The sequence below is a fragment of the Haemaphysalis longicornis genome, unplaced genomic scaffold (assembly GCF_048455015.1).
Source record: "Haemaphysalis longicornis isolate Haplotype H1 unplaced genomic scaffold, Haemaphysalis longicornis Haplotype H1 scaffold_10, whole genome shotgun sequence".
Lineage (NCBI taxonomy): Eukaryota > Metazoa > Arthropoda > Arachnida > Ixodida > Ixodidae > Haemaphysalis > Haemaphysalis longicornis.
Window position 1 is genome coordinate 30,226,906 of NW_027526204.1, and position 22,041 is coordinate 30,248,946.

The 22,041-nt window shown below is 47.2% G+C and overlaps 1 protein-coding gene across 2 annotated transcripts in view; it reads right to left on the reverse strand.

Annotated features, from left to right (window-relative positions):
• LOC144158332 (TBC1 domain family member 25) overlaps positions 1-22,041 on the reverse strand; it is a 128,427-nt gene that overhangs the window by 69,271 nt on the left and 37,115 nt on the right. The window contains exon 1 of one of the 2 annotated variants that reach the window (XM_077689155.1): positions 8,138-9,504. The exons of the other annotated variant lie outside the window; for it this stretch is intronic. Coding sequence (XP_077545281.1) covers positions 8,138-8,191 — 54 coding nt within the window. The 5' untranslated portion in view covers positions 8,192-9,504. Of the gene's footprint in view, positions 1-8,137; positions 9,505-22,041 lie in introns of those variants that run through there. 2 annotated transcript variants of the gene reach the window in all.

Genomic DNA, 22,041 nt, shown 5'->3' on the forward strand with positions numbered 1-22,041 from the left:
AAACAACTACTTTCACCATACTAGTTCAATTTTCTACAGGGCTATACAACTACGCATTTCCCCCTCTGCCGTGCTGTCCACAGCATCTCGGTTACAAATTCGCCTGATGGCGCTGTCGTTCGAAAGAGAAAGAGAGAAAGGAAGCAATATAAAAAGAACAGAAAATATAGAAAGAGAACGACAGGAAGAAAAAAAAAGAAAGAAAGAGAGAGAAAGAAAGAAAGAAAGAGAAGGAACGAAAGGAAAAAAGAAAAGAAATAAAGAAAGGAAAAACAGACAGGAAGAAATAAAGGAATAAAGAAAGGATGAAAGGAAGAAGAAAAGAAAGGAAAGGAAGAAGGAAAGTAAAAAAGACAGGAAGAAGGAAATAAAAGAAATAAAAGAAAAGAGAAAGGTGGAACAGTTCGTGCGGCGTGTGAAACACGAGGCGAGATGAGCAGTGTTGCGTCGGTGTCATGTACAAGATACACATGCGGCCTTGTAATGCAGGCCAAACCGGAACATGTAAGCACGCACGCTGGCAAGAGCGCGGGAGGAGCTTCAAACTGCTTCCCTTAATTGCGCATCGTATGCTTCAAGGATGGTGTATATACAGAGGTCATCAATGTTCAGCCTGCGCGCGCCTGCAGATCCGGTGACGCGATCGAGTATTGGTTCCCCATCGGTACTCAACAAAGAAGTGGCCGACCTGGACAGTGACCATGCTTGCAGGCCATGCTTACACGCGATTTTAGCCTGTGCGCTTTCTTTTCCATTTCGCAGCTATAATCACGCGGTCGTACGACAATAAACCCCAATGCTTGGCGTAGCGCCATCCCGTGCTCTTGTCGCTTGTGGACCGTGTTGATTTTAGCCATTTTACTTGTATAACAGCTGCATCTTACCGGTACTCACCTACGGGGCAGAAACTTGGAGGCTCACTAAGAAGGTTCAACTTAAATTGAGCGACTCAGAGGGCAATGGACCGGAAAATGATAGGTGTAACATAAAGGGACAAGAAGAGAGCGGAGTGGGTCAGGGAACAAACGCCTGTTAAGAACATACTAGTAGAAATTAAGAAATGGACGTGGGCAGGGCATGTAATGCGAAGTCAAGATAACCGTTGATCATTAGGGGTAACAGAGTGGATCCCTAGAGAAGGCAAGCGTTGCAGGGGGCGGCAGAAAGTTAGATGGGCAGATGAGATCAAGAAGTTTGCGGGGACAAATTGGTCACCGTTGGCACAGGACCGGGGTAATTGGAGATCTATGGGAGGGGCCTTTTCCCTGCAGTGGGCGTAGATAGGCTGGTGATGATGATGAGTTATTACTAAGCGTTACACTAGGCTGCCCGAGAACCTCGGACTGCCGCATCGTTCTCGTCTTCCAAGACGCAGTTTCGCTAACTACATAACCGACGTCCCTTTGTGTCAGGGCGCTACCGCGCTAATTTCCGCTGCTTCGTAATTAGGAAACGTGTCGTATGGAGCGCGGGCTTGACAAATTACCCGCGCCCACCGAGGCGATCTCTCTCCGGCCATTCCGACAGCTGGGTAGACAGAGTATCGTTACGGAGACATGTCATCCGTGCTATCATGTACGGGGGGCATGTTGTGTGGTTGACTGCGACGCCCAAGAGCTCGGAGAAAACTACCGTTTAATCATGCCGACGCACACGCACGAAAGCTTCACACCGCAAGCACTCCATCCACAGTACACAGTGGCACCCTGCCAACGCGACCATCCTCAAATTTATACAAAACAGAGCAAAGGACAGGACGAAGGTACAACGCTTTCGCCCTGCCCTTGGCGCTGTTGGACTACAAATGTATGAATTAGCTCACCAAATTACCGCCTTAACTCCATCCTTATGAAAGGCACCAATCTTCCGACCAGTGCGTCATGTTTGCCAGAGTGTCAGCGAAGTACGACGACGGAAAGCCAGAGGCTGGTCCCCAAACACGTGCTCTGCCCAAGTCAAGCTGTATATACATGAAAAGTATCGTCGCTATTAGTCAGACGATGGCACAGAAACAAGGCGCCACAGAAACCTCACCTCCCAGAGCTACCCGAAAGGGCAAACACGGCGATAAATACTGTGCCACTGTGCTGAGGAAACCCCGCCGGAGCTAGTAAGTGATAGCGGGTATACTGAAGGCACGCGTGTACACTGCAACAACCAGGAGAGCAACCAAGTCGGCTCGCACACAGCTTCCTGTCTGCTGACGAAAACTATGCCGTCATGCAGGCTCACGCGTAAACCGCACGCTTGCCCGCTTATCTCGATGAAATCGATACATATTTTCCAGTTTCAAGCCAATTAACATTTTGTAAAAGTTCAGAGAGTCTGTGCAATGTTCAAAAGAAGGAAGTCCAAACGTTCCCTCCTCGGGTGGAAGAATTGGCAACGGACGCCATGTTGGCTCCCGCCTGATTGCGCAAACTGTGTTTTCAAACACCGCCGGAAATTGATTAATTGTGAAGTTTACCGCGGCGACGCTCCACAGGCGATGAGGCGCGCCGTAGTGGCTAGGGCTCCGGATTAATTTTGACCGTCTGGGGATCTTTAATATGCGCCGAAATATCGTACACACGGGCGTTTTTGCTTATCGCCTCCATCAGAAAAGCGGCCGCCGCGGCCGGGTATCGAGCCCGCGACCCTCGGCTCAGCAGCACAACGCCTGAGCCACTGAGCCACCACGAGTCAGAAATGCTGCCGCCCAAGTAGCACACCGTGTGACGTTCTACAAACCCTGCTTCACCTTCCAATCCGTCGAACCGCCAAAAAAAAAAACGCGAAAAGGAAGCCTAGAGTCGGAAACGGTAACACGGGAGAAGAGTTCGACGCAACGCAGGAGCCACTGAGTCAGCTCCTCATAACTTAAGGTGTGCAAAGAACTCCAAAGAAAGGGGAAAAGAACGTGCAACAAATACTCCCGACAAAGGCTAAAACGGTACAGAAGAGTGCGGGCGCGGCCATATTTTAGGACGTCGAAAGAGGGCACGGGTACTGGAACAAGACGAGTGAACGAACGAAGCGCCGCAAACAGTTCATTGCTCCAAGATGCAATATGCTGCCCCCGTAAGCAGTATTAATAAACAGTATTAAAGCGATAGCACCGCAACATGCACATAGCGTGTGCGATGTTATAATATGCAATATTTCCTGTTACACTCAGTGCCGGATTAAAGACGGGGCTATGGGGGCTGCAGCCCCGGGTCCCCCCAGCTTTCTGGGGCCCCGCAGGAACCGGGCCCCGCTCGACTATTTAAAAAAGGAAATGTCGCTGAGCTTGCTTCCTGCCCACGACGCATCGAATAAAGGCTGAGACCCCGGTTGACGGTCTCGATTCTATACGGCGGACGCCCCGGGGCGTCCACCTCGACTTCACACGGAAGCTAATTAATCCGTGACAGATAGAGACGAGCCTGCACAGCCCCTAACCTTATGGCTGACAGCCTTAGCGTTCATTTCAATTCAATGTCTTTATTTATGTCACATTATGTGACACGTGTATATGTATATTTATCAAGCGGCTCCGGCGCAGCGTCACAAATAACCCCAGAGCTAAGCTGGTTCCACAGGCGCACGCCGGTGTTGCTGCGACGCACGAGCCGTCGGTTCCACACCCGGCCACCCCTCGCATGATCATCAAGAGGACCGGGCCGCTACGTGCGGAAAGAAGGTCGGCGAAGACGCTGGACGCGTGGGGTGTGTGAGAGACGCCGGGCAGCGAGCAACGTTCTGTGCGCCGTGCGGCGTCACTGCTCCTCGCGCATGCGCACCACGGCTCACCAGGAGCCACGCGAAACTGCTCAACCTCGGCCAGTGTAGCTCAGGCTACAAAACAGTACGGCGCTCTCCTATCTACCCAAAGAATTAGAGCCTTTAGACATCATGTCGATTGAAAGGTAACTGCTGAAAGATATTTCTTTTTGTAATAACACCGTTAGGCGGGCTAGTTGGTACTCAGAATTCATGCTGAATTTTTGCGCAGCGTAAGACAAGGACAGATACAACAAGGGACACGAAGACCCTTTGATGGAGAGTGTACTAACCTGCTCATGCGCGGTGATCAAGGATTGTTAGATAGTGTATATATATATATGTGTTGTTTAAGAAATAAATTTCAGTTGTTAGTCTGCGCTGGTCTTCGTGTCCCTTGTTGTATCTGTCCTTGTCTTACGCTGCGCAAAAATTCAGCATAAAATATTTCTTTTGATGGAACAATATGGGAATTTGCGAGCTTGAAAAGCTATAAAGTAGTTCTAAATTTTATACTTTGTCGTGTTTTATCTTGGTGCTACTTTCTTTCGTTTAGTTTTGCCCCATGTCAAGGACGCGGTTCTTTGCTCCCATTTTGTAACGGGTGACTGAGTTAGATGTGACTGATTTTAGTAATGGTTTTGAGTGTAAACATTTGTTTAGAAGTGAAGTCGTTGTATATGATTTGTATGGCTATTCTGGTGTTCGAAGCCTGTGGCTACACACTCGTTTTGTCGAATTCCATGCGTTTATAAGAAGGCTTAAAATGTTGCTTGCAGAGAAAATGCTCTCATGTTCTTTGGCCTGTCACGCGTGCCAATGCGGCACTTCGATCATTGTGAATTTGCCACGGGCCGGGGAATAAAACATAAGGACGCGTCCGCCCGGTAATAACCGTTACTAGAAGGGAAACCAATAGGTCAGTTTCCCGTAACCATTGCATTACGCATATTTTATCCCTGATAAGCGGCCGTAACATGGGGGCTTCAAATAGTTCAGCGTCCTAAACGAGTCATCAGTATCGTTATCACCGGCCCCGAACATTAACTCTATGGGCCCCAAGGAGACAGGCAGTCCTGGCCCAAAAATGCCTTTATCTGGCACTGGTTACACTTCAAGAGGTCGCGCAGTTGTGCAGCAGACTTGTGCTTGAAAACGGAACAACCCGGTTGTCAAACAGCGCTCCTTCATTAACTTGCACGCCTTATGTCTCGTTCCTCCGCTGTTTTTACGCAAAAGACAACTTCCAAAGATAGCGAGAGCAAAAAAAGACATGGGTGGTTATTTAATGAGCACGCGCGTTGTTATGAGCAACGGCACGCTTACAGCTACAAGAAATCGCGCTCCAGCGGCTCTGTTCTGGGGCGGTATTCTCGCGTTTTGTCCTTTTTGTGTCCGTTTCAAGTGTCCGTTTTTGAGCAAGCCCTCATTGGCAAAAAGCGAGCTCCCGGATGTGACGCCTTGCAAGCACGGTGGAGCCATGAGCCGCGGCTTCTCGGAGCAGACGATTTGGAGCAGACGATTTTTCGTCGCATTGTTGTTGGTTCGCTGGCGGAACAATAAACACATAAAAGATAGTTTAAGATAGGTTTAGTCTCTTAAAATGTGTTTACTAGAACAGTTGCGCAAAAGGCAATCCAAAGCCCACCTACAACTGGAAATGCGTCACAATAAAACGGAAGCAAAACGGACGTTTTCAAAACGGACAATTACGAGAACACCGCCCCTGTTGTTCACCGTCCGGGCCAGTGCTGTCGTAAAACCCGGACGGTGAACAAATAATTTATTGTTTTCAGATTGCCGTGAATTATACTTCGCGTTACTTTCGTAATGAAAATTGATGTAGTGCAATATAAAATTAAAAATCGAGCTGGCAACCCTAGTGCAAACTATTTCGTGAAATTCGTTCACCTTCAGTATTCAGTATCACGAAAACAGGGCTGTCATTTCATTAGGTTTACCATGCTTACTGATTACTGTCTCGGATGATTAACGGAGTAAATCCTTGAGCCCGTACAGTTTCCTGAATTGGAAAATGTGGTGAGGGTATTATAAAGCTTCCACAAAGGAATTAGCGAAAGAAAGACGGCTCAGTGGAAGACGATCGGGCTGTTCGCTGGTTGGGCCAGCAAAGAAAAACCATGCAATGCGTTGGAAGGGAACGAAGTAAACTGCGTGTATCAAAAGAGCAGGAAAACCCTGTGCTACACCCAGGCCAGAAAAAATCGTCTGCGATGAAAAGGGGCGCTGCCTGAGAAGATGCAACTTTTACGAATGCATCGAGCGGTGGACGAGAAAGCGAGCGCTGAAGACCACTGTGAAGAGGACGAATGTATACTTCCGTAGCGGCTACAGGCAGCGCACGTTCGCCATCCACTATAGTGTCGCCGAGGACGAGCGGACCCCTGCACTAACTTCGATAAAAAGCGAGACGCCGACGAGCCGCCAATACAACAGAACCGACGATTGCGAACGTGAAAGGCCTCTACATCACATACCGCATCCTCGTCTCTCCGCAGCAACAAATGCTGCCGCGACTCATTCGACGTATGCAAGCTTCTTTACGTGTCAGTGGTGTTAAGCAAACAACTGCTGTGACGCACTAGCAAGGGGGCCGGACAAGCTTTGTGCTGCACCTGCGTGTGTTTTTGTTGTTGTTTTCCTTGGCGTGGAATACATCTGCCGACACAGTCCAGACTGCTATCTCCACGCATAATAAAAAGAAAAAGAGCTAGCTCATTGGTCTGCTCGCGACCATCTTGATATCGCTGGGAAACTTCCATTGCGTACATTACAAGTTCACGCATTGTACACTAGTGCCCCCTTTTTACAGTGTCCTGGTGATTTCCCAGCCTCAAGCGTCGCCGGAAGGGTCTGTGATGACCGAGAAGACGCTGCTGGAACAAGCACGCAGCGTCGCTGGTGACAGCCATCCTCCATAGCATGAACACGGGCTGGCGGCACCACGCTTAAGTCACGGCCTTTCCGTACTCTCAGGGCGCAAGTCTTCCATGTCCTCAGGGATATTGCGAACATCTGTGCACTCACTACCTTCCAATTTTGTCAGGTAAAACCTAAAACGAAGCCTGCAGAAGACGGTCTATCGCAGAGGTCTGCTATACGTTGGCGAACATCTTGTCAACACAAATAGCGTGCGTGGCAGTAGCTCGCCCCAAAATCATCCCGTATTCACCAAAATTAACTACCTCATTGTCGAGATATCGGTCCAAATCGCCAGCAACATAATAAAATCGTATTAGCCTCCAATTTATTAAACAATGCTTGTTCTGCGCGCAAGCAGCAAGCTTCACTGCAATGCTTAGGCCGTAAAAAACAAAAACCTTGGGGGCGTAGGAAATTACCTCCGACATATGAGCTTTTACCAACAAATAGACAAAGGTTTCCAGTTTTCAGTGGATGTTCATTACAGCTTCACGTGACCGAACCTGCCACAGGAGTTCAAGGCTGGCACGCCGACTGAGTCGGGGCTCGCGCGGGAGACCAGATGCTGCAGCAATACCAGGGAAAAGTTGTGGCGTCACAAATCATTGCGCGAAAAAGTATAGTGGGCGGCGATATTCGTTTTCTATTTGGGGGGCGTGCTCTGCTCCCGCGAATGACACATTTGTGTTCACGGCACTGTAGTTAATTACTTTTCTTCGCCCGCCAATTGCTCCAATTTCTGAAGACGAAAGCAAAAAATGTGGACGTACCAAAAACCGTACCAAACCCTTCGAAAACTTCTGCACAGAAGTTGTCTATAGGTGCAGACGAACGCTAGTCACATCCGTCATCGGGTCTCACATTTCATCTTCCAGAAGCAGCCGTGCATTCGGCCATGTTCTGAGACATTCTTCCCGACTTCACAGAGATATGAAACATCACCGCATTGAAGCGTGGCATAACTGGTTTCAACGCACGTCAGTCGCGGGTAACGTGATGGCATTCGCCGTATTACACCCAAAAAGCATTTTATTTGGGGACAACACGCTCGGCACTGATGCGGGAGTGCATGCGACGTGCAGAAGCGCGACAGTTTGTCAAATCGCAATACGGTGCAGTGAAACAAGCAAAACGCGGGCGGAAACTTCTGCGTTACGTTTGCACGCTGCACACGCGCCTTCATTCCTGTCGCTGTCGTGAAGCAACGCGCCCGCATCGCGTCTTATTTGCGTCCTTATCGGCTGGCATTGCAAAAAAAAAAAAAAAAACAGTAAAACGAGCACCAAAAACCCATGGTGCTTGTATTGTCAAGTTTTCCAGTCACTGCATCGAACTGCACTCTGTTCCCCCGCGCGGTTCTTCCGCATTAAACGCGCCAAGAACGCCTGCAGCTCGAACGCGTACGCAGGAAGCAAGTAACACCGCGAAGACGAAAACGAAGACCGCTTACTTCGTAGTCAGTGAATGCCTCTACGTCCACGCCAGTCCTGTAGTACACGTGCATGGCCACCCCCCGGGTAATCCGGACGACCACGGGCTCCTTCACCCTCTTTCTTTCACACACACGCACACGCACGCACCGGGAAGTTCAAGAGCAAACTCCGGCCGACCGCGCCACCGCCTCCACCGAGCAGCGCCACTCGCGCCAGCAGGGGCCACCGACTTGAATTCACACGTCACTGTGGCAGCACTCGCACCTTCCCTTATCACCGCGCATGCACCGGTTCCCAAGTAATAGGCTAGTTGTTCATGAACAGTGCTGCTGCTGCTGATAGGCTGCCGGCCGCACGGCTCGCTTCGTGGCCCATCGTGAAGGATGCGCGCCTCATCCGAGACCGAAGAGGCCAACTGGCAGCACGGTGTAAGACGGAGAAGGGCCTCCCGGATGACTGCGCCGATTTTAGGCAACGGACCCCGGAGCCAGATGTCATCGGGCGCTTCCTGAAGCCGGGTCAAGAACACGGAGCATCGCAGGGATTCGGAAGAGCGGGTTAAGGTCACCGAAGACGAAGAAGGGCACCGACGTGTCCAGTCTGTGTCACGCAGACACCGGACAGAGCGTGGGCGACCGGAGCTGTGCGTTCTGTCGGTGCAGAGCCTCGCACTCGACGTACCGGGACAGTGCAGAGCGGGCAGAGAAGACCTGCCGCGCGCAACAGACAAGGAGGGTGGCGGCCACCTCAGTCCGGAGGTGGGCGACGTGCCGCAAGGAGCGTCGTCGTGTTCCGGCCGCCGGGTTATCCTGATGCCCGACTGTCCGGCCATGGCTGCGGGGCGAGAGCAGACGGCCGGCCCGGTGGCAACAGCCATTGCCGGCTATCGGCCAAGCACCGCTATCGGCCGGCCATTGTCTCTGCAGCGTGGGGGACACGTGGTGTCAGTGTCTCGCCGCGATATATCTCGCTCCGAAGGGGGAAAGGCCGCTGGCGACCCTTTTTTTGACGCTGTTGTTGCGCCTCGTTCTCGCCACTGCCTTTGTCTTGCTCGCCGTACACAAGAGGCGCGCAGCCCAGATAGGCTGTTTCTTTCCGCTTTTGTTCCCGGTTTTCTTTTGTTTTTGCGCTGCTGTTTTGCTTTCTGGCTGAACGGCGGCGGACTCTGCTATCTGCTCCGTCGCCCTGGGGCCACAGTGCAGAGTAGTTGGGAGCACACCATGTCCACGTCGCGCCATGCAACTTCTTTTGCATGCGACGCATATCTAGGCGGCAACGGAGTGTTTTTTTTATCGTCGATTTTAAAAAGGGGGCGAGGCAGCAGTTTTTTTGGGCGCCGCTGTTTGAATTCAATTGTGACTGATGACTAAAAACTGCGACGAATCGACAAAAACAAAACACTTCTGCCGCACCGGTTTCTTCCTTTATTTCGACAAACCCTGGCAGGTATTTTTGGCGTCGAATTCTGAGAAACTTTCGCGAAAACACGGGCTTTGTGCCAGGATAAGCGCTTGTCCTGTCTCAACCCTTGTTCGTGGTTTTCTTTTCCGCAAGTCCTTTGTCTTCGCCAAAGATGCACCGACTCGCCCAAAAACAATCTCTAGTTTTTACCATTCTGTTTTGGCACCATTTTAGCGCAGCTTCCTCGAAGCCAGTTTGTACTGTTTGGCCAGTTAGAATGTCTTCGCTTGAAGACAATAGTGCTAAAAACCGGACGCAGCAAGGAAGAACCACGACACAGACGCGCTACTCAAAACTTCATTACAAGGTAAAAAATTATTTTGGAGACTTCTAAGAAGTCATTTGGTTTGCAAATGCGCAAACATTAATGTCCAATTGAACTCCCGAGATGCCATGGCTTCACAATCCGTTTCCGCTTCGATGCTTTCGAGTGGCTTCGATCTGTCTCTCACCCGTTGCGCCGCTGCTCTTTCGTGCCGCAACGCAATGGAAGGGTTGACGACGATTGTGGATTTCGCTGCTTGTTCGTCTGCTTGCTCACCTCATCTGCGGTGTACTGGCCCGCAGACGGCCGCCTTTCGCTACTGCAGAGTTTAAGGGCATGCTATGGAACGTCTTAGGCCAGGTTCAGACAGCTGTCGCAACTCTCGTAATATGCCTTAAATAATGACGTCATTTCACGTCTCAGCCAACCTAACTGCGTGAAACGCCGTTTTTTAGGTGCAGAGTACCTTAGGACCGCACAATGTCCGTCCGCGTCCGTGCGCATAGCATTTACAATCGCAAAAAAATCACACAGGCACCGGCAGGATTGGAGCCTGTGTCTGGTAGACACAACAGAGTTAGTGTCATAGGGCTACGACCGCGCGTTTGCACCCGAGAGTCAAACGGCTTACTCCCTCACATGTAACGGTGCCGAGTACCTTAGGACCTCCCAATGTCCGTCCGCGTCCATCCGTGCGCACACCACCATCAAGCGAAATTCGATTACAGCCTTGAATTGCAGATTCGTTTAGGAAATAATCAAGGTGCAACTCACGGTTCAAATCGAATGACGGTCGGGGCGCAAATCGGATGTCACGCGGGGCGCAACTTGTATATCATTTAGAGTCCCCGTACTCCACACCCTCGCCATCATCCACGGAGTGGATATGATCCCATTTTTTTTTTTTTTTACATCCACAGCGCACGATATGGCTTTAGGCGTCGGTAGCCTGAACATAGACTTACGCCATGGAACGCTCCCCAGGCACGTGGGTAATTAGCAGCCGTTCCACGGGTTCCGGCGCTGGCCTTCTCGCTCAACGGGGTATGTAATGCTTCCGCATTAAAATGGTTTTTCGAGTACACATACAAGCCTACAAAGGCACTGCCTTTTGCATTCGAATAAATCGTGAGTAGCGTGTCTGTGTTGTCGTTTTTCCTTGTTGGGATCATTTTTTGCAGCTTCAACCAATTTCCTGTGACAGCAGCGCCCATGAACAAGGTGTCTATATTAGGCGGGAAAGTTTTCCCAATTAGTAATACTGTGGTCGTAAGTGGCGACCTCAAACTCAAATGGACCATGTGACCATGGTCTGACCTGACCAGGTGAAGCCAGCGTTGAGGTAGGATCAGGGATGCACCATGCTGAATGAGTGGCGGCAGGTTGTTTACGGTTACAAGCTCTGCCGACGAGGCTGAGGTTGAGTGGGGGTGAGTCGTACAAAATAGGCCAGCGTAGTTTTTAGCGTATGTGCACATACTTTTGAGCCTCTTATTGCGAGTCACGAAGCATAACATTAAGAGATTACATGATCGACGATTACGCGCTAATACTAGCGCCTTCATTTCATCATAATTTGTGGTTAGTGTCCTAGATTTTTTTCGGCAGCTCCAAGAAATGGTTCCTGTGCGTTGTATCTGCTCCACAACCATAAACTGCTTCTGAAAGAGTTCGTGAGTTCCCAAACTTGGCTGCGAGATGTCTTCTGCAGTTTGCCTTCAAATGCACAGTACGAAAGGAGTCCAGCCTTTGTTATCAGTTTTGTTCAGAGTGTTTGCTGCAGCGTTATCAGCTTTGCACGCGTGGACGCAACTACTTACAATGCGCACGTTGGAGAGGCTGATAACTTCTGGCACAGCTGGAAACACCGATTAGCCTCAACGCGTACTCTTGCGCTCGCTCGAAAACACAAAAGCAGCAACTCTTGACTCTGTGAAAAGCTGTCCCAATGGAACCAGAATCAGAGTTTTTATTTCCAACATCTGTGTTGGGGGCCCCTCAGGTAAAACGCAGTTTCGTGACCGCTTGAGGGGAGCTGGGGGCCCGTACAAGGCAGCAGGGCTTCACAAGTGTACAGGGCATGACAAAGTATCAATACAGAGTCAGAATAATAAATTATGATGGAAGATCTTACGCAGGTCATATTTCCGTATCTTATATCACAGAAATGGGCAAATAAATAACACATGCTAATAGAACCGATAAACTATACACAAACATTTCTATATGGCCCCACAATAACGGTATTCTAAGAGTGTATAACAATTTATTTTCAAAAACAAAAAAAATAATTACATTTTAGCGAGCTCACGCATGAAAAACATAAACAAAAGAATACATCACCTCAATTCAGACTTTTCAAAGGGACCCACCTCCCTTTCTGCCTTTGCAAACGTACACCACCACTAGGGCGGTATTGGCTCGGTGGTGCCGCCGCAGCTAAGGAGGCGGCGTTGATCAGGTTTACTTTTGCCTTTAGTTTTCGTTGGCGCCGTCCCGCAACAAGGCCACCGGAAGGTTTCGGATCCTGCGGCCAACCATCTACGACCTTCTTCCCCATCCCCCGTGTCTTCCTTCGCACCCGAGTGGCTCATAAAAGTTTTTTCTCTCTCTCTCTCTCTCTCTCTCTCTCTCTCTCTCTCTCTCTCTCTCTCTCTCTCTCTCTCTCTCTCTCTCTCTCTCTCTCTCTCTCAAGATAATATGCGGGAAAGAACCAACTATCACTAACTGCAGGAAGGCAAGTTGGTGAAAGGCATCTAGTTAAGTAAGACGATGGTGTGAGAAAGGACCGTCTTGAGGGGAAAAAGGAAGGGTCAACAGAGATAAGTAACTCGGGTAATGACAACAAATTCAAATAAAAAATTCCAGGCATCTCAGACAGAGTTAAAGTTTGTACAGATTAACCTGGCAAGGTGTTTCCAGGCGAATGAATCTCTTAATACGTACCAAGGAGAGAACATGGTAGATATATCGGTTGTGCAGGAACCCTATCAATGACAAGGAAAAATAATAGGCTTTCCAATTACAACACGCATAGTGGCAAGTGCATATAGCCCAAAAGTGGCAATTCTTGTTCATTCAGAAGATAGCCTAGCTTTTCCTATTTTTGTTCAGAGCGAAATAGTATGTACAAGAATACGATTGAGAGATAAAGAAATAATTGTTATAAATGCATATTGCGCACCAAAGAATGATCTTAATCCAATAATTGTTGAAATCGAGAATCTACTAAATACTGTCGAAGGTAAACACTTTTTTTAATTACAGGGGACTAATGCAAAAAATCCTTTATGGGGAGGGTCAATAGCCGGTAGAAGGGGCGATGGAGTAATTAGTTTTTACCAACGCCAATAGCTTAAATATTCTAAATAATTCGGAGTCAATCCCTACATTTGAAACGGTAAACGGGAAGAGTTGGATTGACCTTTCGTTGGCATTCATAGAGTTAACGACAGAAATAAACAAATGGGAGGTGTTAGAACAGCACAACAATAGCGATCACAAGTACATCATGATAAATATTTTTAAAAACATAAAAACAGAAAGAACGTAAATTATCACAAAAAAAGGGAAACTGAAGATACCACGCGATCTAAAGGATGACCCTTGATATAAGGAAACAGAGGAGCCCAAGTCAGCAGACGATGTCAAATGTTTCGTTGATAACTTTGATATAAAATTCGAAGGACTAGTCGAAAAATACTCGAAAAATGTCACCAAGGATAAAGAGCCAAAGCGTTGGTGGAATAAGGGATAAGGGCACTCAGGAGGCGATATCAGAGATCAGATAACATACACAAAGCAGAGTATAAAAGGAGTGATTATGAAGCTCACATGCAGTACGACGAACATCTGAAAGAGGAAAAAAGGAAAAGCTGGGATGAAATTTGGTCCCAGATGACATCAAATCCATTCACATTACCCTATAAATTAGCTAGGAACCAGATTAGGAAAAAGATGGTATTGTCGAGCATACCTAAGAAGAATGGGGAACGGACACAATCAGTCGAAGAAACGGTTGAAGAATTCGTAAGCCATTTCTATAATTTAAAGGAGCAATCAAAATAGATGGATAATATCACTAGCACAGTAGAACATATTGAGAATACGAACGACAGCATAACGGAAGAGGAAATTAGATATACTATATGGGCCTTGAGGAAAGATATAGCAGTTGGACCAGATAGTATAAGTACGGACTTTTTACAAGGTATCTATATGGTATTTCAGGATTTTCTTCATCGGGTATACTCAGGGTGTTATAGGTTTGGACACTTTCCACAACAATGGAAGAGATCCAGAGTGATCTTTATCCCAAAACAAAGCAACTCAACAAATGAATATGAACGGTATAGACCAATTGCAATAAATTCACTGCTAGGTAAGGTGTGTGAAAAAATTGTGAAATCCAGGATGTATTATTTTCTTTACAAAAAAAATCACTTTTCCAAAAACCAGTTTGGCTTTATACATAACAAGTCGACGACAGAAGCACTGAGAGAAATTAAAAAGCGAATTGATCAAGCAAAATTGATGGAAACAACGGTATTAATATCTTTAGACATTAGGAATGCATTTAATTCCATAAGAGCTGATCATGCGGTAGCATTTTGTAAGAAAATAGGTTTTAACGAGAACTTCGTTAAGATTGCCGCAAGTTTTTTAACAAAGATAACTATAATATACGACACCGGCTTTAAGAAACTCGAATTCAAATTGGTACCCATCGGGTCCCCTCAGGTATCACCATTGAGTCCGATGTTCGGGAAGTTCATGATTCAAGACCTGCTGAATAAGAAATTTGGGGTAGGTTGCCATATACAAGCATTTGCCGATGATATCACGGTAGTAGTTAAAGGGAAATCAAGGATTAAAATTGAAACGGCAGCAAATGCAGCCTTAGAGAAAGTTGCAAAATGGGCGAGCACGAAAAATCTGCACTTTAGTATGGAAAGCAATAGTAAAGCAATAGTCCTTGGGAACAAACACGTCAAGAGACCAGCAATTTTTCAGATGCAGGGTAACAATTATAGAAAGAGATAAAGATATTAGGAGTCATCATAGATAGCCGCCTAAGCTTTATAAGCTGTTTGAATTATGTCAAAGACAAAGTTACTCTGCTAGCGGTAAATTTATCGAAATTCATATCTAGAAAAAAAAAGGAATGACGAGTCAACATTTAAGAATGATATACTTAAGAGCTATTGAAAGGATAATTGTATATGCAGCACCCTTCTGGTATACAGCTAAAAGTCGCATTAAGCGGAAATTGAGGTCGATACAGAGGATAGCTCTACTAAAAGTAGCCAAAGCCTATCGAACAGCGCCTAATATCGCTTTGAATATAGTATGTAATATCTTGCAAATCCATCTTACGATTGAGAAGGAGGTAGAAACGTACAAGATTATGAAAGAAGATAAACCCTTTACATGGGAAGGTGTGGCATTCCATAGAAATAATATAATAAATAAGATAAGGCACTCAGCAAAGCTATTAGATTTCCCCTACAATAGGGAACTTTCAGGGAAAGATGACTATCGATTTCACATTTTCACGGATGGGTCGAAATCAAATGACAAAGTAGGTGCGGCTTTTGTGGTTATGAATGAAAATTTGAGTATGGTAGATTTTTGTCAGTATAGTTTACCGAAATTTTGCGACAACTTTCAGGCTAAAGTGGTAGCACTAACCAAGGCAACAGAGTATATCAATTCCAAGGAATGTAGGAAGGTACAAATAATAACAGACAGTGTTTCAGCATTACAGGCCATTAGCAATCCTTATAATGAAAATCTCATGATTTTGGAAGTTAAAAACTAATAGAAAGCAATCAGGTAAGGCAGTAATCCAACTGGCACACATAAGGAGTCATTAAGGCAATCCGGGAAACGAATTAGCTGACGATTTCGCAAAAACAGCAGCAGATCGAGCAAGGAGAAAAACTTACGATACCGATGACAAACCATTTGATTAAAAGACAATTATTTGCAGACGCTTTAGACAAGTGGCGAAAAGAATGGGTTAAGGAGGGTTCAAGCACTCAGGCGTACCAATGGGTCCCCAACGTTAAAAATATCCCAAGTCACTTCCCAACAAATCCTTTTATATCAGAAGCAGTGACGGGCCATGGAAGGTTCCCCCACTATTTGTATAGGTTCGGGCTTAAAGATGATAAAATATGCAGTTGTAAAAAAGAAGCTAACAGTTTTGACCATTACTTAGACAACTGTCCAAGGACGAAATCCCTTAGAGGTGAATTCAAGAATAAACTAAGGCATCCGTTATCCAAACAAAAGCAAGAAATAATAAAAGACGAAAAGCTAACGGAGTTCCTAGCACAAAAGGTAGAAAAGATTAATAAAGTAATATAACTTAAGAGGAATAGGTTAATGCGTATTCCACCGTGCTCACTATTGATTCCACCCCCTGAGGGGGAGCAACGGTTCACTGCCGCACAAGACCACCAGACCACCCAGGGGCTCGACATGGCAAACCTATATCCATCAAACAAGCTGGGTATAAAAATGGAAGGATCTCCGAAAGAAGGCCAATCCACAGTTGGAAAAAAAATGGCATCAAAATAATGAAACCACAGACTCCCGAGGCGGCTGGCAAACATTTTGCCAGTGGCGGTCTCACAAGGGGTCAGGAAGTGGGAGAAAAAAGACAAGGAGCAAATAGGAATCACCCTCAGGACTTCGACCAAGTACGTGGCCACCAGCACGATAGAGGTGGGGCGGTGTATTTTTGGTCGTTCCTTCTCGAGGTGGAGGGGGACTTTCGCAGTAGCACAGCTTTAGGCTGTCAATACTGCACAAGGTACAACAAATTCTCCAATTCGAGTGTGCGCAACAATGCCCGGAGACCCTGGGGATAACTCGGAAAAAGAGAAAAAAAAAAATGAAAGAAGGTAACTGCAAAAGCACAGAGTTGGTCTGAGTTGGTGACCCCCTGGCATACCCAGGCGGGAAGGTGCATTTCGTGGCAAGAGGTGGACAAATACCCTCCCCCGTGGGAGGTATGTTCAAGAAGAGCACGGAATTGCAGTAGAGTGGTGGGAAGTATTATAAACAGGGTGGGCAGGGACTAAAACGGGAATATATCAACCAGGGCTGGTCACTCAGGAGGGCGCAATAACAATTGTGGACCCATTCGTGTGTTTTAGTGCTCTTTTAACAAAAATTGAAGACCAAATAAAAAGGTGCACACAGGAAATTAGGAAGGGCTAAAAAGGGGATGGGAAAAAAACTATTGCAAAAGGGTACAACTATATTTCTACAGTAAGGTTTAAGGAACAGAGGAAGAGGTTAGAGTGGCCGCACCCGCTTGAAAATATCTGAGGTTAGTTGGCAGATATAATAGCGCAACGGGATGCACGAGATCATATATTACTGATAATGAGCGATAAATACGACATAAGAGCAATAGTGCAAAAGTACGTTAAAGTAGGAAGTACAAATTATAAAGGGAGTATAAGTGGAGGAGTGGGAAGTAGCGGAAGTCCAACAAATTTCCGTAAAAAGCGACTTGCAACTGCAATCAAGATAGCTCAGGTAGGGAGAGAGAGAGAGAGAACTCTTTAATGTTGGCTGGAGAGGTCAGCTCTGCTGGCGGCAGTGCTTGCTACGCCAGATGGGGATGATTACAATGCAGTGAAGTGAATGTGAGAGAGATGGAGAAACCAGCAATAGAGAGAAAACAAAAGTTAAATAAAAATGGCACGCAATGTAGTGCAAGGAAAAAACTCGAAATAAAGTTAAGTAAAAGAAAAAAAATTGAGCGAATGGAGCCCAGAAAGCGCAGAGCGCCTAACAAGAAAAAGGAGTCAAAGCGTACATGACGACGCAAACGCGTACAGACGTAGCCATGCGCACAATGGAAGAATTACAAACTTTTGTCTAGTCCTGAATCTCACAAAAAACGCAGAATAATTTATCAGTAACAGAAACGAGGTGAAACCACAATCAAGATAGTTCAGGTTGGAACAACAGTAACAGCAAGGAATAAAATGAAGTAAAGGGGAGGAAAAACACGGGGAAGGGGGTTGGGGGAAGTAATCAGTTTCTGAGTTTTACAGAAGGTCTACCAGGGCACAAGGGACACCAGGGCAGGGGAAGATGCAGATTGGATCACGGCAGAGAACGAAGACGGAAGATCAACACGGAAGATCAAGATGAGTCAACATTGAGCATGAGATTTCACCATCCAGGAAGCACTTAAGCTGCATATACGTTTGCATATCAAGATCACATGTATGAAGAACGACATGCTGAGTCATCTTTCACATATTCGTTTAAAAGATACCGCTGATTGCCTCCCCTCCTTTGGCTTAGTTTCCCGTGATAGATCTCTCTTCTTTCTTTCTTCTTTTCCTGTCTCCTAAAAACTCTTTTTTACTCCTGTCCAGTTCGTTTATTTTTAATTGGCGTCACCCGTGATACGTATGTGGTGCGGGTTGGGCTTTTCTTTTACTTTATAGCCCTTTAGTTTTCCTGTCTGTCTCTCTCGCATGGCGTGGGCGGCAGTAGTGCCGACAGTTTACGGAACAGAACGGTGTGGAGTGATGCCGTCATACGGCCGCGTGACATGACCGCTGGAGCCAACGATGTGCCGTTAGAACGTTGGGCGCCTGTAATTACCGTTCGCCCTTTTCGTCCATGGCCTCCTATCCGGTCAGTGTACAGTGAGTGATATCCATGAATTACACCTTGGGTCGTCCAGCGCAAATTGTTTCTTTCTTAGTACCGCGCCCTCAAAGTGGTGCTCTTGACGCTGCGGCTAAACAACTTTGCCGTGGTGATGAGGAAGCGGTGGAGGAATTAGCTCCCTTTTTCGTCCGTAATCGTCTAGCCTTGGAACACTGCTGCAAAGCGTGCTGTGTCATAGTTCGGCAAGCGACACGGAGCAAGCGTGCGACACTCACGAGCCCATGCACGACTTGGGGATATCCTGACACACCACACCTTACTTGCTACGCATCTAACGTCGCACCAAACCAAGATCACTGCCCGTGGAACGGCACAACCCATGCATAATATTACAAACACACCCCACAAAAGGATGGCTGGCCGCAACAAGCACCAGCCAATGGCAAAGGAAGCTGGCGGCGTACATCACATCCAGCAACGGCTTGAAGGCGTCATCCGAGTGTGAGGACCGGAACGTGAGGACTGAGCAGGCCCACGCGCATAATGAGAACGTCTCTCTCTCTCTCTCTCTCTCTCTCTCTCTCTCTCTCTCTCTCTCTCTCTCTCTCTCTCTCTCTCTCTCTCTCTCTCTCTCTCTCTCTCTCTCTCTCTCTCTCTCTCTCTCTCTCTCTCTCTCTCTCTCTCTCTCTCTCTCTCTCTCTCTCTCTCTCGCCCAACTGCTACCACCGAATAAATGGCGGGAATCGGTGGCAAAGCTGCTCTGCTGAAGCAGTTGGAGCGAAATGTCTCATTTGCAGCCTTTTCTCAACCCCTGCAAATCCCACCTTGAAGACGACAAAGAATCAGACTAAACACCGTCAAAGAAAACGACCGGGAAAACTAGCGTCTTTTCCCCCATATTTAGGCAATGCTTCGAAATAGAGACATAAACAGTGTTAAAACAAGATTAAAAAGAAAGCATTCGAGCGATCCATACGGAGTACGATTCGCACAATGAATGCCCCTTTTTTTAATATACCGCGGTGATGCCTACAACTCGATGCTACGTATAAACATAATTTTGCGGTTAATTTTATTATTTATACACCTTCAGATACCGAATGGCATTACATACGGCTGCGGATGCGTCAATACAGAACATGTTTCAAGAGAACAGCGCGTCAGGAAACAATTTCAACGAAAAAAATGGAAACCATCCCGCTTTGCGAAAGTGAATGTCCAGCGCAGCTGTTGCAAAGAATTACACATGCTAATGGGGGAGTGGTTGTAAGCAAGTGTAGTGGTTGTCCTCGTTGTCTCGGTGGGCTTGTCGCTTGCCCTTGGCTTCCCTACCGGCAAATGCTGGGTCCCGAGGCATGCGCTCGACGTCTTGGGCAAGAGCTTCTGGGTCCTGCCTAGCCCGACGGGTGCGCTCGGCGTCTTGGACAAGTGCTCCATTTAGTGACACTAGTCCTGCCTAGCCTTCAACCTTAATCTGCAAACATAATCTTTACCAGAAACACATGGGGGGTCCCATTTTTCATTTTCACAGGTGTATTAATATAACGCGGTTCCGATGCTTGTTGTGTGTTTTTTTTAGCGAATACTGAGCTCTATGCTGCATGCCTGATTACCCTGACGCATGCGCTAGCCCTCGAATGACGACAACCTCCACTTTCGAAAGCAGCTGCAAACCTAATCTTTGCCATAACACAAGGGGGGGCTCTTATTGTTAACCGGCACCTTATCATGGATCCATCATGCGGTTTCGCTGCCTGTTTTGGGTTTTCTTCTTTGCACGAATGCTGAGCTCTATGCTGCACGCCTGGGTCCTGCCAGGGTTTTTTATTTACGACACAAAGTTTTCCCACCAACGAGAGGCTAACAGTTTCGCTGTAATAATCAGTCGGCGCTAAAGGGTAGCCTACATCACGAAAGGCCAACACGTTGTCAGCGCACTCCTCACACACGGAATGTCAAGAGCGGCTACAAAACCCTTATCGGCTTCTGAGTAGGTTAGTGAGGCATATTGGAAACGCGGTGCATTTGTGAGGGCGACGATGTTAGCGGGTGGAGCCTTCCACTCACTTATCGATGGAGAAAGAGGTGACCGCTCTTCTAATCGGGAACCCTCTCAACTTGGCCATTCTTTCAAGCACCTGGCAGGGGCTCACAAATCTCCTATCGACGGCCTCTACAGCGTAATCTTCGATCTGCGGCAACTTGTCGGAAGCTGAGCAACCGCCGAAATCCACGTAGACTCGTGCGTGAATTAGGTTTGCTGAGTTCGCGCACCTAACTTAATTAGTTAATACCGCCCGGCAACTAGCTATCGTTCGGTGGGCAGAGCAGGTTTACCTGTATGGTGTTTGTTTTCCCGCCGGCCGAGCTGACTTGAGCGCGAGGTGCGTCAGGAGAAACCGCGGAGGCTTCTTTGTTATTCGTCGCGCTTTCGTGTTCACCCCACGACCAGAGGTCACCCAATAATGGCTGAAAGCGATGTCAGCTTTCGAAGGAGGATTTCCTTGCGTTCGTTTGGGAAACCGGCGGAGGGGGATTGCGAGGAGAGGGAGCGCCCCGTTCGACGCGGGCCTTGCCCGACCTTTTGTATGCGATCATGGCCCTTGAAAGTTGTAAATACGTAGTGTAAATAAAGTGTACATATTGTGCATTTCGAGTTTGCTTGGAGTAGATCGGCTATGTGCCGTCGGCCAACGAGCCAGCGAGTCATCGTTTCAGCGATCATCTAATCCGACCATCGCTTCCATCATCGACATCGGCGGACCGATCCTCCTTAAATTTAACTAGATTTATTACCCGAAGGTGAAAATAGCATCTCACAGTTTTAGCGCAATCTTTATTGACATATATGTGCTATATTGTGTTTGTTTCGAAACCGCGATGTGTTTCAAAGAACCCGCACCGTAGTGACCGTACACCTGTATAACGCCTGTGCTACACGGTAACTTTCAATTGACAATTGGACTCTCGCCCACATCTGCGTCTATGTATTTACGATGGGGCACTTGATAGATAATTGGTTCAACGGCCTTCGGAAGGCCTTTTAAACAGCCGTGTAGCACAGGCATAAGCCGATGTTTTCGCTTACAGTATGAACAGATTTAATAAAACGTTTCAACTATTACCCCTCGCGTGAAATGAAAAATTGACGCTTACTACGTGCGCCCATCGCAAATGATTAATAAGTCGCTATTGTAGTTCGCTGACTGCAGTCAACGAAGTATTTTTTCAAGGGACAGACAGTCGATTTTCGTCGGGTATATTTTCTCTATCCCAAATGAAAGGGCATCACTTAAAACGCCTTAACCCGAAACGGTTTTGCCGATAGCGCCCTAGAACTTATGAAATCGGAATTTTTAGATCTACCAGCCATACGAGTCCCGCAAAAGGAATGCTGGCAACTGCGACAGTTAGGCAGCTAATAAAACAACAATAATGTGCAACCTTTCCCCATTCCTTCATGCGGTTCTTGAATCACGCGTTGAAATCTACGGAATTGTTTGGACACATGCTACGTTTAGACTCTACGTGTCGCAACTTTCAGAC